The sequence below is a fragment of the Lutjanus erythropterus genome, chromosome 9 (genome assembly GCF_056507025.1).
Source record: "Lutjanus erythropterus isolate fLutEry1 chromosome 9, fLutEry1.hap2, whole genome shotgun sequence".
Taxonomy (NCBI): Eukaryota; Metazoa; Chordata; class Actinopteri; order Lutjaniformes; family Lutjanidae; genus Lutjanus; species Lutjanus erythropterus.
This window is the reverse complement of record NC_139325.1, coordinates 29,109,089-29,125,759: the sequence shown is the minus strand read 5'-3', so window position 1 is coordinate 29,125,759 and position 16,671 is coordinate 29,109,089. Positions and strand designations below refer to the sequence as shown.

At 38.3% G+C, this 16,671-nt stretch overlaps 1 protein-coding gene across 1 annotated transcript in view; it reads right to left on the bottom strand.

Moving 5' to 3' along the window:
* myom3 (myomesin 3) overlaps positions 1–16,671 on the bottom strand; it is an 81,534-nt gene that overhangs the window by 60,948 nt on the left and 3,915 nt on the right. Inside the window, exons 3-4 of the mRNA XM_084727048.1 lie at positions 7,426–7,530; positions 739–892 (exon numbers count right to left, since the gene is read on the bottom strand). Of these exons, the coding sequence (XP_084583174.1) occupies positions 739–892; positions 7,426–7,530 (259 nt within the window). The remainder of the gene's footprint in view (positions 1–738; positions 893–7,425; positions 7,531–16,671) is intronic.

The window sequence follows — 16,671 nt, the reverse complement described above, 5'->3', positions numbered from 1 at the left end:
GCTTCATCATATTAAACTAACTGGAAAGATGCAACCACTATCATTACATAGTTTAAATCATTTTATTTACTAGACAGGATGGAATTTATCCACCAAGCACCAGCTTTCTCAGGAGACATCCAAACACAATAATCAGTCAGAACAGAAGCCAATAAAATTAAATTGCATGAGACATTCTGAGTAGCTTAGTTGGTACAGCATGATGTAACATGGTCAGAGTTAGTGGTTAAGTACAAAAGTGCATGCACTAATGTTAAATCAGTGATATTCAATTATATGTCATATCATCAGACCTTTCATTGGAATGAATCGTTGCCTCTGCTGCTGTGAAACCTGATAACTCTTAAACTTTGATGTTGCATGGTTAACAACATGATGAGCAAGGTTGAGCAGCAACCTTGAATTGAGCTTGCGAAGTAGAAAGTAAGCCAAAGGTGACATCTCAAAAAACCAACACCATTTTACAGTATTTTGATCTAGAAAATGGAAATAAGGTTCTGTGGAGACTGTGTCGGAATCAACTGGCATATAAACACTTAACTGAAGGAATCCGTAACCACGTTCAACACAGACGTGTGAACATTAACCTGCAAGGAGAACAGTTGCTAGTGGTAGCAATGCTAACGTTAGCCATGCAAACCAGTATGACGTTATTTACCACCCCAACACGCAGACACTGTGTTCCCTCATGGTCTGAAAAGATAATGCCGTTTTAAATGACCAAAACTTCTCTTTTACCTGCTTGCGAAGGGCCAGTTTGTCAATGCGCGTCCGTAACAAATGCTGGTTCCTGATGACGTCTACTTCAACCTTCTCAACCTCGTTCCCAAACATTGTCCACTTGTCTCTGTGATACTCTTCATCAGCAGCCAGAGTTTCCTTCAGGATTTCCCTGGTGGAATGCAGCAAGTTTTTAATATATCCAGGACTATTGTTTGTTATGTGTAACTGTACTTTGCAGAATGCAGATGCAGAACACATAGATTGTCACAAACATATAACTTTACAGCAATATAGAAACATTCAGATTACTAGTTCATATATAATCCTATTTTGAAGTGGACATTTTAGCTGCACCAAAATGTTTTCAACCAAGAGTAGACAGGAAGTAATTAGCTTCACTTAAAAATTTTGAGTAGGCTGTCAAAACAACCCAGCGCTCCATCAGAGGAGGTGACAAGAGGAGAGACAGCGATTCAGACAAAAGTATGAACATGGTTTGTAAAAACACGGGTCGACCTGTAGGAGAAACAACACAGCAATTTTACATTGATTTTTTTTTTTTTTTTTGTTAGGGGGTACGTCAATATTTCTTTCTGTCTCAGTCCATTTGCAGACAAATGCCAGTTTTATGATATTTGGCAGTTTATCATTGAAAAGGCTCAGCAATGATGTTGGTGGTTTGCTGCTCCATTTATACCTACGTGTCATTCCACATGAGCACCATTCTGACACCCGTTCAGAGGTTTGGAGAAGTTGGTCTTTTATCAGTGGAATATCAAGGCTCACTGCCATTGTTGATTCACATCACTGTGAAGAGATGCTGTGCTGGTGCTCTAAAAATCTCTCTCATGATGATGTGCGCCTCCCCAGGACTCCTTCACGTGTGGAGAGTTCAAATCGTTGCTTTGTCTCCGCCTGTGTGACATCCTTTCATCAAGTCGATTGTCGTGGTTGATGGCAGGCAGTTGTGATGGTCTGTTCACTCTGAAGAAACAAATTTTATCTTTCTTTGTTTGGGAAGCAAGGTGGCAAAGTAAGTAGGACAACAGTTGTAACTGGGGACTGGCTCAAGGTTTGTTTTTGATATACATTCTTGGTATAAAAAGGCAATTATCCAACACAGTGAATCCCCACCAGCTCTATGGATGCTGAACCTGCATTCTAAAATCATTGTAAAGGTTGTTAAACAAAACAGAAGTCCCTTACAGACGTCAATGAAGCCCTCTGATAGTCTATAATACATACACATGTGTGCGACAGGTTGTAGGTGTGAATATGTATATGGCATTGCGCATTCTCTTGTGTGCATATGCAGTTCATCCATATGTATGCATGTATACGGTCTCCAGCAGGCACAATCATGAATTTTGCCTGCCTTTTAAATGCAGCGTTTTAATACTCCTATCTCTCGTCGCCAGAGGGGTGTGTATCCTGAACCATCTTTTGATTGACAGTCCCCAGGGTTTAATTATTTGAACACATACTTCACACACACATTGCCACAACAAACAGAGGAGACAGAATCTTAAATATTCACAAACACTTCTCTGAGCTTTGATGGCCACTAGAGCATGAATGGCCCTACAAATGGTTGCGATAATTCAGTGAAATGCACAAACGGCATGAATAAATATGCAAATAACTCTGTGCATGCATAGATGCATATGCAGACAAGTGCAAACTCACACACTCTCACACTCCCTTGCGCTCAGAAACACGGTTTTGACTTTTTCTGCCACAGGCTCGTTTAGTTAAGTTTGTGCCTGTCACTGTTTTTAATCTCTGCAGGCTCAGAGATTTTAAGCCTTGAGGGAATGAACCACTGGAACACATCAAGCCAGTAGGGTATGAGAGGGTTTATGGCTTAATTATTACTCAAAATGGAAATTTTAATGTTGCTTATTGGTGCGAAGAACAGCAACCCCCCCCTGCCAAGACAAACCAGGCATGTATGAGTCAGCTGCATAATTTACTTGTTACCCTTACCATGAGGAGACGATAATAGAGAAACCACTGTATGAATCAGATTGTAATGTGCAACTGGAGGCACACTTGCCAACATGCAAAGATCTTGCTCATTCATTTCCACACAAATCAAAACAAATGTCATGCTCCCGGATCTTGCAACACTCAGGCCTTCCAGGAATAGTGTGCCAATCCTCGAGAGCTTTCAGCTTCATCCTTCCGTCCTCCCTCCCTTATCCTGGGAGGAGTCACCCATTTTCAGCATTATTAGATCCTAAAATATCCATTCACGCCACATTCATCTCAGCCCTTCTGAGGGCGGTAAGAGATGTGAAGTATTGAGGTTTGATTGAGAGAAATTGAGCTTTAGAGGGAATTGACCTTGCTAATTCAAGACTCTGAGGTAGAGGGCTTTAACAGGTGGAAAAATCTGAAGTTGAGACAAGACCAGCGAATTAGAGCTAAGCACTTTAGTGGATAGGATAGACACTTGATGAGATGGAGGGTTATGGTGGTGGCATGGGAGAGGGCAGCTAGTGAAATGCCAAGTTGGCAGGGCCACATCGCTGCAGCTGAGGCTCATTACTGTCAGATATGTTTTGTCTTTCAAGAGGATGTGATTGCATCCTCAATGACTTCCCCCCTTTTTCACTCTCCCTCCTTGGTAACCCTGTCTTCTAGTCTTACCCATCTTCTCATTCAATACCCATTGTGACCTCTGTCAGTCCATCTATTTACAGTAGCCAGCCGCAGCTTCCATTCATGGCTTAAAGAAAAAAACATCTGTTATTTTTAGAATTGATGAAGAGGTCTACATTCATGCAGAGATGTTACATCCTTTTGAGTCTACTCAATTTCTGGATGAACTGGAGAACAAGAATGAAGCTGCCACTAAGCCTCCAAATGCAGAAGTGCTATTGAATCCCAACACAGATACTATGAGACACAGACACGGCAAGTTGTCCCTACAGTAGAGAAAGGATTTTGGTAAAGCGAATCATGTCACAAGAGGTAACAGTCCCCTAGCTTCCTGTTCTTAATGACCTAAACCTCTCTATTCTAGGACTTTATTTTTAGATATTATGACATCCTCTCCATGACAGCTGAGCAATAATCCTGTCCTGGCAACATGATCATAAGACACTTAAAAATTAGAAGATGGCCCACTCATGTCATCAACAAAATCCTCTGACATTCTGATTCAGTAATGAGTTAAAATACTCTGTGCGGACAGGAAATTAAGTCCAGCTATCAGCTACTTACTGGCTTTTTTTCTAGTGTCTGGTAAATTGTTTAGTTGACCTGTTAATTCTGTTGGTAATGACATTATAATTCCCTGGATTATCAAATCCAAATTGAGTCATGCCTTAAGAAAATCTTAAAGAGGTACCGCACACTTAAACATTTTTTATGAGCTATAAACTAAATTATATTAATGTATTCTGATGAACTATATCAGTCCTTTTGTTAATATTGACATGTCTAATTAAATTAATAAAAATAAGCCTTTCATGGGTTGACAGTGTCCCAAAACTTCACCTACTGTTTTAAATCATTCTGGAACTTGCAAGGCCAAGTATAAAAGAATGTTAAAAATCTCTAATAAAAGTTGTAGGATCACCTCTCCAGCCTCCCCTCTTGAATGGGAGTCTTTGAAGCTGTGCTCATTTTCAAATATATACAGATTGAGATGCATCTTTCACAGGAGTGTACACAATTGATCTAAGACTAAAGAAGTAGCAAATTTTAGATTCACCTTTGAGAATCTAGAACCAGAAGAACTGTGGCATTTTCCTCATAAAAAATAACTTAATGATTAATAAATGATCAAAATAGTTACTGTTCATTGATTGACTGTGTAATCATTTCAGCTCTACTTTCTTCCCAGTAGGTTATGAGGCACCCTCCTCTTCTGCATCGTTGCGAAAGTACAAATACAAAGTTCCATTGTATGAGTCTGTTGAATGTTTGTAGCTTATTGGCTGTATGACAACTTTGAGACAGCAAATCATGGTTGATGTCCCCAGCTGGCCTTTTACAGACACATCAGTGAAGAAAGCCCTGATTTCTGTTGTTTATTGAGACTGTCTGTTGGCATAAAAGCTCTGTGCTGTCAATGTCTCACAGGGCAAATCACCAGTGAAACTTGACCCACTCCACATTATCAAATAAAGCGGAGAGAGAGGATGTGCTGGTGACTACTGAGGGAGAGGCATAATTTTATGATGAGCACAGATCATGCAGGAAGGAAGTCCTCTGGAACAAAGTGGCGTCTTTGAGAACAGACTCATCCGCAGTTGCTGCCATTTTATACCCACAAAAGATTCCAAAATAAGAAATGGAGATAATGTGCCCTGGCTGAGAGCTGCAGATGGACAAAATTTAATTTTCCTTGTGGTGTCAGTGAATTGTTGTTGTGAAGCTTGACTATTAGAAGAAAGACTTTTACTAATGATTATTTTTGTTAATTAATCTGCACATTATTTCTTGATTAATCAATCAGTCTGAAATGTCAGAAAATTGTGTGAGCTGTGTGGCAGAGCTGCAGATAAAGGAGATCTGAATTTGTTCCATGCATTGGTTTGTTGAAATATTTTTATTATATTAACTGATTGTGCTGCATTATTTCAGCATTAGCTCATCAGCTGCATTTGTGAAATAAAATGTCTCTAAAGTAATGAATAAATGAATGACCTACAATTGAGGGGTTACCAGCGAGAGATGTCCCGAGCCGACCATAAGGATCAATATCAGGACCACTCCAGGCATTATATTGGAGTGATATCAGCTAAACCAAAGCTGATCAAATAGTGATCCTTTAATTATTGCACTCTACTTTACTGTACTCTGTGTAGGGATGTCACAATACCAGAAATATAGTAGTTGATACCAATACTAGTGGAAAAAAACCTCAATACCTAATTCAATACCACCATAAAAGACAAAAATAAGAATAAAATTCTGCCATTGTTGTTGTTCTTTGCCACCTGAAATAAAATCCCTTCTGAAGTTCTAGGACAAAAGACTGAGGGGGAGAGTTACTGAACCCCCCACAGATCACTGTAATGGGGGCATGTTGCCATGTCTGGAAAGTAATGCAAAAGTGATAGTAACCTATTTTGTTGTGCTTTGAGCACCGATCAGCTGAGCTGACAGAGCGCACTGGATGCACTGCTGAGTACACCACTGCAGCCAGCGTGTGTTTGTCTGAGAAGGAGACTGAGAGAAGTGAAGTAATGTAGTACATGATCTTTCTGAAAGTCATCAATACTTACTCTGACCACTGCTGCCCACCCCGTGGGTTAACTGGGTCAATCTGAGCATCACTACTTTTTCTTTTGAACGAGACGAAGCAGAGCTGTTGCTGCAGCTGCATATGCATGTGTAGTTGTTTTTGTTCAGTACTGGTGCTTCTTCTCCTTATGCTGGCACTTGACAGCAGACCAACACTTGTAAGCATTTATGCTGTCCCTGTCATGTCCAGAGGGATTACATCTCTTGTACCTCCGGTAGCTATGGTACTGTGAAAGAACAAGTACTGTCATGTTTTCAAAATTTTGGCATCAACTTTGTACCAAAGTATTGGTCCTCCTGACATCCCTACTGTGTTTTGCTTGCATCTGCCGGCTTATGTGTCAAAGATACTCTCCTTTGACACTCACCAAGTGACTCAGGTTTGATACCTGGATTGGCAAAGTATATAGATTCTCTATAAGCGTGAATGCTAAAAAATCTATTGTTGAATATTTTTTCTATTAATGGTTTTGCAGTACAACATATTAACAGCAGCTTCTCATGTTTAGCTGTTGCTGACTGTTTTTGCCGGTGGCATCCAGCTCATACCAGCCATCGATAATTAACATTAATTACGTGATGTCATGCAAAAATAAAAATAGGCTTCTGTTGGCTTTCTGCAGTCAGTGTCTGTAGTTAACCAACGATTGTCTGTGATGGAAGAAATTTCTATCTGTAATGCCGCTGTGTAATCACAAATGGACTGAGCATTTTTGCAGTTGTGACATCTTTAATAGAGTTAGACATCCTCTCTCTCGTGTGGATCATGTCATGAGTCCCAGTTGAACTTTCATTCACATCAGATCAATAATTTAAGCTGATCCGGTAATTAACATTACATATAATTTGCTGCTTTGTAAATATAAGTGATAGATCCAATTGAGTACTGCGAGATACCCTATATTAAAAGGCTCAGATCAGTACCAAAAAAACTTTATTGGGACATTCCTATTATGAGCATATTAGTCTTGTTATGGGTGGGTGATAAAACAATACTGTGAGACAAAATACAAATCAAATGTCCAAAACTTCTTCTGCCATTTCAGCTTGGGGCAGGTGATATCCTCAATCACAGCCTCATGAGGCTGAATTCTCTGCAAGCTCTCCCTTTCCTTTCATATCTTTAGCTGCCCTATAAAATAAAGGCATACAAGGCACCAAAATAAAAACTGTAATTGTTCTGTAAAATCAGTTTAAAATTGTTTAAAATTTGCATCTTCCATATTAACAAAATGACAATATCAAATTTGAATGATTCATGTATCAATGTGATGTGAAACAGACACTCCTGTCTAATCAATTAGTATAGCTATTAATAATTTCTCAACTTATATTCCATAAAATCTATTTTATGGATGATCAATATCATCCACCCCTCAAGTCTTGTTGCTGATCAACAACAACATATATCTACCATATATTTTACTGGATCTTATGTCTCACCATGTCCTGTGGCGGGGGAGGTTGTCCATGTTCAGGATCTCCTTGACGGACATCACGTCAGCGGGGATGATGGGATAGAAGTCAGAGTAGGGGGCTTCCTCATCGCTGTTAACATTCAGAGAACGTTTGAAAAATAAAACAAAGTCTGATTAACAGAAGATATGCTGCATGTCATCAAATGACACAGATGAAAGATTAAAAAATAGATATTTTCCCTTGTCATCCTTCACAGTTGTTTATTCTGTTGATGGGAGGATTGAGGTTCGAGTGTTCACATTAGCATGCCTGTTCATTTTGTCATGGTCTATGGCACATTATCCAATCTCAGGTTCATCAGATCATTATTCTCCTCTGCCACTAGAAAGCAGTAGTGGCTCTTGTATTCTCTGTCTGAACAGCAGAGGTGGCCATACGTCAGAGAAGGCTCCAGTTACGTTGGCAAACATTATATACATGAGGTTTCATTTATTCAAACACTATGGGGATTCAGTTTAAAACCAGCAACTCTTATTATAACTCCAGACTGAAAACAGCTTTAATGGATATTTTTTTTGTCTCCTCTTCCTCTTGTGAAGCAATAGCGAGGTAAACAATGACAACCCAAAATCAAACAAGACAACATGAACTGCAAAGAAGTGAGAATCCATGAAAGACAGGCCCTCTTTGAAATACATTGTCAACGTTGTTTGTTGCACTAATACCCTCTGTCAATCTGTGCAGCTCAGGGGTAAGCCACCAAGTGTGGTTCACTGTGTGGCACAGCAGATTTTCACTGATCAGTGTAAGCACACCCTACAGTGTTTTCTAAAATATTACAATGGAATTCAGCTTGTATTCCAATGAGAATTACACGGTTTTTGCCAAACCAGAGGTGAGAGTTAATATATAAGCCACCTAAAAAAAAAAAAAAAAGGACCACTTTGGAAAATCAACATCAGTTTATGTCTTAGAATATTTTCACTACTTCTCTTTGCGATCAGGCAGCCTTCTGCGACAGGAAACTTCTGCCATCTATGCTCTCTGCAAAGCCACCAAGACTCCTTTGACAAAAACAGTTACCTCGCAGAACATGAGAGTTGCTGGATTATCGTTGCTTTGACTATTTTTTTGTTGTTTTGTTTTGTGTGACTTCTGTATTTTAACATGTTAGTTCAGATCTAGTGATATTTGCTATGAATTGAGGCAGTGATAGTCCAGCAACTTCCATGTTGTGCAAGGTAAAATAATTTTTTTTCCAAAGGACTCTTGGGTTTGAAGATAGCATAGAAAGCGCTTCAGCAACCAGCAGTAAAGTGCTAAAAATATTCTAAATATAGCATACAATTAAACTGATATTGATTTATTTGTCTGGAGCATTATAACAACTTCAGCTCCCTGTTGTTGCTCAGACTTGGAAGCAGAGGCCACAAACGTTTTGTTGCATCCATTAATGTTTGAAAACTGATGTGGATTTTGACATGGAAATTAACAGAGGTAGAAAAATACATTGATCTGGATTAATCTGGAATGATATATTGATGCAGTGTTCAATGATCCAATATGATTGATGTAAATTGGTATAATATCGTATCATAATGAAACTTGTGATTCATGACCCAAGAAATTAAATGCGGAATTTTTACAAAATAAATACAAAATATGAGCATAAGGATGAAATAAAAGCATTTTTTTTTATTACCTACTAATATGTATATAAGACCCTAAATTACATAATTAATAGGTTATTGTGGTTTTGAGTTTCAAGTGGTTTTCCATGTGCATCAAGACAATTATCAGTTACAGTGGCAGCAGTATTGGTGCTAGCCACAGTTTTGTGTTTCAGTGTCTATTTGGCTTCCTCAGTTTGCTTCTAGCAGGAACTCACGGTACAATGGTTTTAACATTCTTTACTGAACAGTAACATCATATTTTATCTGATTAATATACTAGCTTCCTCCCATGTGAGGGGTGCAAAACCTAATCCAGCTACCCAATCAGGTCAGTGTATGACCTGTTTTCTTTCAAGTGAGAGAAATGTTATGACCATCATCAGCTGCTTCTGCTCTGCCAGTGTTCCCCTTTTACTCACTGGTGTGCAAACACACATGCTGTTGTCTATAGGGAGCTTATATAATCAGGAGGAACATGGAGCTGATGATGTGAGCACAGACAAATGGTGACTGTGTTGGTGTTTATGAGCCAAGTGGTTTTGGATCTGAGCCAATAGGTTGTTCATGGTACAATGGCAGTTTTAATTGTTCATCATCATAGCATGCGGTCATCTGCATTGTTCAGTTTTCAATACCCAATGTGTCTGTGTCAACAGTTAGCAGAGTTGTTTGTGTTCCAGTTGATGAACTGGAATACAAACTGAACATGATGAACCAAACAAACAGAGCGGTCACTGGACTCGTACAGTAAAGTGATTTTAATTCAGAGGCACTGCCAGTTGCTGTCTTTCCTTGTATGGACTTAAGTAAGTCTCTTCATCCTGGACATGTTGTCATGTAGAAACACATATACAGAGACAATAGGCACACATGTATAAGCCTAAGCTTGAGCTCTCCATTTAAAGCACCAACAATAAACTGGGCTGACCTTTTCTATGTGCACCCCTATAAACAGGAGAGGTATGTTTGTTCCTAGTGACAAGGTCACTTGAGGCAGTGAGCTGAAAGGCATTTTTGTAACAAGAGAAGCATTAATTTTGCTCCCCCTTTATCTACAGATGACAGTTGCTCTTTTAACAAGAGTAATTACGACCACAGTGAGAGAATATTATAAGTTTAAATGCTTTCTTTGTTTGTCATGTGTTATTAGATCTATAGTTGTAGCATGGTTTTCCCTAACGTTGAAGTGAAGTACATTACAGTAGTATTGTACTTTACAACAATGCTCCTTTGAAAGGGATGAATACAAAATAGCTTAAATAGAGTGTATCTAGTAGAGTGCAGATCTACAGATCATTCTACAGTTTTTAAATTAATATAACAATTAATTGACCAAAAGTAAATATAAAAAACTTATGTAATTAAAATTTAAGTATTTTATTCAATCATAATCCTGAAAAACAGACACATAAAGCGCATTAGAATCATGATAGTAGTGTCATATTTTAAAGTTAGTCTAATTTCCACCCTGTTTAGTAGACTCCTGATGCCTGATTAGAAAAAAACTCAACCTCAGATTCAAAAGTTCCTGTGAAGCATATTAATTTAATCACTAATGACAGCCCTTCCCCTGAACTGGACAATCAGTATCTTTACGCAAGTACTTGGTTATTAGTAAGCACTGGTTATGACATTGATTTATTTTACCACTGCAGTTATATGCAGGTAAGATTATTATAAGCCATGCATTTCCACATCAGACAAGGAAAATAACTGTACCAAATTGCAGACTATAACGTTAGTTTTAACCATGTCTAACTCATACTTAGTCTTAAGAAAACCTAAATAGAAGATGGCTGAATAACACCGTTAGATGATGTATGAAGTTACCAGCTGTGGTGCAGACATTACTTTAACGCGGGAGCAATGAAGAAACATCTTGAAAATCTATCTTGAGTGTTTTCTACTAACAGAAACATGTTCCACAATTTGATAATCCTGATGTGCTTGGGTGTAGACAGAAAGTAAACATGATGCTGGTGTCTCACTGCTGCCGCTGCAGGAGGACAGAACGCTCACTGCTTCACTTACAGCCCACGTGCGAGGCAATTGTCCTGCTGGGATAAGACATGTCCAGTTTGTAGAGCTCACAAGGGAGCCATACTGTTGCGTCTCTATTGAAAATACTGCCTCACTTTGGATGATCACGGTAAAGCTTGCTCTCTGCAGCTTGTTTTAGGGCTGAATCCATGCTTTGACCAAGGGCAGCAGGTCATAGTGACGCATCAACACACGTTATGCAAATTGACAATATTTCCATAATCAATGATGTTGACTGGTGGGAAAAGTTACTCAGCCTGGCATCTCTATGTGCAGCCAGTGATCTTTGCTCTGGGTCCATTACAGTCAAGATGGCGACAAAGATAACAGAAATTATTTATTAATCTCGTGTGGTGCCCAACTTTAGCGGCTCATGACATGTCGGGTATGGAATTAATCTGCAGATGCTCTGATTTGCGATGAGACCAGACTTTTCTGTGGATGTCAGTTTTTGAGCCGTGGCAAAGGCCAAAATTTCTCCTGCAAGAGACTAAGCATTGTTTTTAGTCAAGCAGTTGTTGATGACTTGAAGCCCCTACTGGCCAGTTAAGAGGAATGAGGAGTCTGTAGTTGGTATAAAATAGAGCTGTCAGTAGGTCTAATAGGTAGGGGTATTAGACTTGATCGCTCCAGTACTAGTATGTGAGATTAGCAGACAAATATAACACACATATATGACCAAACGTATGATCTCCTTTAGTGTTACGCCTGATGGAGATAAAAATCTTGAAGTTTGTCTGGCAGAACTGTATATTTACCCAGGTGTGTATAACAAAACCCCCAACTACCGTTGCTGCTAACATCTAGCCTCAGGCATTACTTTCAACAAGCCATCTTACAAATAGCGATGCAAATTGACATAACTTCTCGTTTTCTTTTCTTTGTAAGCTGGAGAATTTCCCCATTTCATGGCATTCAGAGGGCAACTTCTGCTTTTGCTGTCTTATTTTTCTCTTTTTCTTTGTTTAGGTTCCCTTTGAGTGTACTGAGAGACTCGGGCCGTTGAATAATGTAATGCAGAGCCTGCGGCTGGGCAGTATCACCTAAGTACAGCCCACAGATATACACACACAGAAACACAAACACTCATGGCATGCAAACAGGAACATGCACACACATGTGCTCCCACGCAAGCAAACAGACACATTAGAAAGACCTGATACTGTGTGCAGGAGAATGAAGTTGTGCACTTATGTGTTCATAAACAACAGGCTTCCTAAAAATATTAACTTGGTGTAATAACTAGAAAATAAAAAAGCGGAAAAGTTCTGAGAGGCACTGGATGACCTGCACTCAATGTTGTATGTATGTCAACAACTTGTGCTGAAAATAGTAATATACCTATTGTACAAACACAAACCTACTCTGTAGGTAAAGCTGTTCTCTACTTGAGTGGTTTATTTGCTAAACATACCCAGAGGACATTTTCTAATCTACGTGAAGTACAAATTTAGCACTGCACCTGCTTTGTCTCTCTTGATTCTTTTTAACAAAGAGAGATGAACTCTAAGTTTGTCTCAACTAAGCTTGATGGAATAATTGCTTATTTTCATCATCCCTAAGGAGAAAATGGGTTCTATTGCCTTTATTCTGCAATGGAGATTGCAGACCGATAGGTTAGCCTAATTTAATAACTCACTGCAGCAGGGGGGCTGTGAAAATGAAGGCAAATTCGACTTGAGACTATTAGGGCAGGACCAGAAGTGATTTCTATTAGATTTCACTGGAGTCATGTGGGAGCACTGGTGTGCCTGCTTTTTTATTTTTAATTTCATAGTAAAATGGAATAGGCTACTAATAAATTCCTTATATTTTACTTGTGTAATAATACCTGTAAAATCATCAGAAAGCTTGTGAAGTCAGCAGCAAATGGGTCAACTTACTGAAACATTTTATATAGAATACAAAATAAACAGAATATGGTTAATGTAGTCACTGTTCAGGAGCTTTGAAGCATACCACATAATCTTTATCAGCAGATGGAGTTTGACAAGTTGTCATGGAATTGTAGAAATCAATTTCCTTGTTTTTCTGATCAGTTTGACTTTGACGGGTCCATATTTGCCTTAAAGTTGAGGTAAAACTTTAATTCTTGTTCTTGTTTCCCAGGTCAAGAATTAACTTTGACCATACCATCATTATTTTTACTACAGGACAAAGTGGATACAGTTCATGCATCAGGCTGACATTAAAAGTAAGCTACTACTAGTGTCTGTTTCTTTTATTTTGCTCTGAAACTAGGGTTTGGCTGATGAATGATGGCATCTTCCATCACCTGATGGATGATAATCATCAACCACTGAATCCTTAACTATCATAATCGTGATTTAAAAGCTCTCTGTGTATGAGGTACTGTGTCCCCTTAGAATAGATGTGAGGCGTAGTTTTTCTGTTGTTTCTGGTCATTGCACCAATGTTACATCTACATGTCCCGTCTACATTATTTTCTTATTGAACCTGCCCAGTTAGGAGAACTCATGATGCTCAGTTCCGTTTGTAGCAGCAGTATTTTTTTCCTGGGGGCCACTGTTATTTGCGCTATTGTTTTCGTAGTTTAGCTTAGCGGAGATGAAAACCCACTGTGGGGATGTATGCTGGACACTCGCCTGGCAGGGATGTGAAAGCTGATCTGACTGCTTCCTTCTCCCATCATGATGTTTCATTGTGGACATCGTCTTATGCCTATTCAGTGGACATCACCCAGCCCTGTATGACACCTCATTGTCTTTTAGCTTATTTGAGAGCTGTTGTGTTCTCAAATTGTTTGGATTATTCCAGTCACACTTGATGCTGTCCATATTTGTTTTTCAAACCACTAGTTGACTGCAACACCTCCCATTTAATGAGTAATGTATGCTGGCTGCAATAACACTACTAACCACAAAGTACCTGAACTGCAACTGCACACAAAGTTGTCTTCATTTATTCAGTGGTCAGCTCCACCTAGTTATTGTGTGTGCCAAGCGTTCATGTGTATATTCTGTCCTGGTCCTGAACATTGCCGAAAACATGTTTGATTGAGCTGTCTCAGGGACACACTGCAACATAACATTGAAATATTGAGAAACATTGTTTTCATGAGTATGTTTGTGTGTGTGTGTGTTGCAATGTAGTGAATCAGGACTTTATTCCTAACAAGAGGCATACTAGATGTAGACAATGGTGGAGAGGGTCTCAGCGGCGTGTTTGTGAATACTGTAGGTCTGTATGAATTTGTTGTGCTGGCAGGGACCATCAGTCGCCCACAGGGTATGCTTCAGTGAATGTAATGTCTCATTGAGCTCAGAATAACCAGCCTGCCATATGTTTCTCTTTAATAAATACTTAGTGTCACCCTGCAACTGTAAAAACAAATCAGCTGCGATCAGTCAGGACAGCTTTGCCCACATTGAGCAACATAATACTAATCAATTGTATCTGCTTTATTATAAAAAGTATGTATTTAGGGAGAACACTGTAAACACCTTTTTCTAATATATGCAGATGTTCTTTGCTGTTTATGAAATGGAGATTTAGTGCAAAACAGTCTCACTCTTCACAAGTAATTAAATCTATTAATACACATCATAGCTTTTTGAAACATGAAAAATCTGGTTGAAAGGGTGAGATAATATAGGCTTGGTTCCAATATTAATATGTTTTTTTCATAAATTTTATAGCCTTAAACTATTTGCCTGACATTAGTGCAGCAATTTCCTTTATTTTTTCTCATTTCAAGAGACTCATTTCTGAAAAATGCCTGAAACAAGAGATACTGCACTGGAATAAAAATGAACTATCTCATCTCACTTCTCTTGGTTTTAATTAAAATCAGGGTTAAGGGCTAAATGTGACACTTGATGACTGGTTGAGATGAACATTTTTTAGTATTATAATATTACAGGTGGAACCTCTCAAGCTACTACTACCTAAATAATATTGATTATACAGCTTCTTCTAGTAAGACGATACAGAGGCAGTGTTCCCTAAAGGTGGGGACTATGTTTGTGTTCACTAGGCTCGTAGTTCAGATTTCCAAAAATGAAAAATGTACAGGTGGTAAAAACAAATGAGCCAAGAGTCTTTTCCGCCTGTTAGCTTGCATGTGGTGGTTGTATTTGAAAGTTGAAACTTTTGTTTTAAAGTAAATCTGAGTAAGTAAATTAGAGTGTTTCCAAAAGGATATGTCCATTAACAACTCATTTGTTCTACTGTGTACATAATTTAAAACTAGTCTTGAATACAGAATTTAATTTTTTCAAAAAGATTATTTCCCTAAAAAGGTTAGGCTAAAAAGGTTAGGCTATTTCCTAAAACAGTTGTTAGGAAATGTTACTCAAACAGGGCTAAATAGCTTATTTGTTGCTAACTGTGTTCTGCTGCGGATTTGGTGCACTTATTTGCAATTTCCATTTGAGTTTCCATATTTATCATAATGAAGGAAAATGCATTGCAACAACAAAACTTGCTGATGTGTTTTTAATAGATCTGGACAACGATGATGGTTCATGGCACCGTGAATAAGCCATATCAGGCTTTGACTACATAGATATTACTTGTAGGATCAAATTATTCATGGGATTTGTTCATGTTAGAAAAAATATCCCTGCTCTATAGTAGCATTAATCCCTAGGAAGAATAGAAGTTACAAAAACGATACTGTTATCCTATACTGTGTTCTACTGTATGTCAGGCAGTGGTGGAAAGGAATAAAGTACATTTACTGCAGTAGAGTTGAGATACTTGTATTCTCCTTTTTACTCCATTTCATTATATAGTTAGCATTGGTTAGTTTTCAGATTTAGATTAACATGAAAGTATCATAATATAATATTATACAATACAACACATTGTTAAACATTAAACTGGTGGTTTCCAAGCCATTTTGCTTGTGACCTCTTTAAAAGAAACACTGTGTAGTTGGAGCTCCCTTGTCATATTTCAGATACTTAATAGATTTTAGCATTTCCACTTTAGAGATGTTTTTCCTTTAAACTTTTTCAGATTCTTTACTTATTAACTCTTTGGGGCCCAAACAGTTAAAAATAGGCCTATCTGATATTTCACAAACTGATGAAAAAAAAAATCCATCTAAAGTGTTTTTTCTTCCTTTCTGCTGCCTTAATGATCTCATGACCCCCCTTTGGAGCGGCCAGACCCATTAGTTGGGAACCACTGGATTAAATAACTCACAGAGATTATATTAGTAGTTTTGCTTTGATAGTTTAAATAGCCTCCATTTTAAAAGTAATACTTGTGTACTTTTGCTTAAGATTTTGAGTACAGAACTTGTACGATGTATTTTGATGCTGTTGTATTTGTACTTAAAGCTACTAGTGTTTCCTCTGCCACAACTATAAAGTATAACCTGAAAAATCAAACATAAATCTAAATAAAAAAATTCTCCTTCTTCCTGTTACCTGACTAGCATACTACTCACTCTGTAACTTTGCCAGGGAAAATATAAATTTTTCATTCCATCTGATATCAAGGAGATTACAACACTGTGGCAGGCATCAAGGATAATGATATACAAATAGCTGGTCTTCTCGCAGATGTTCTTGTTTGCTTATGTAGG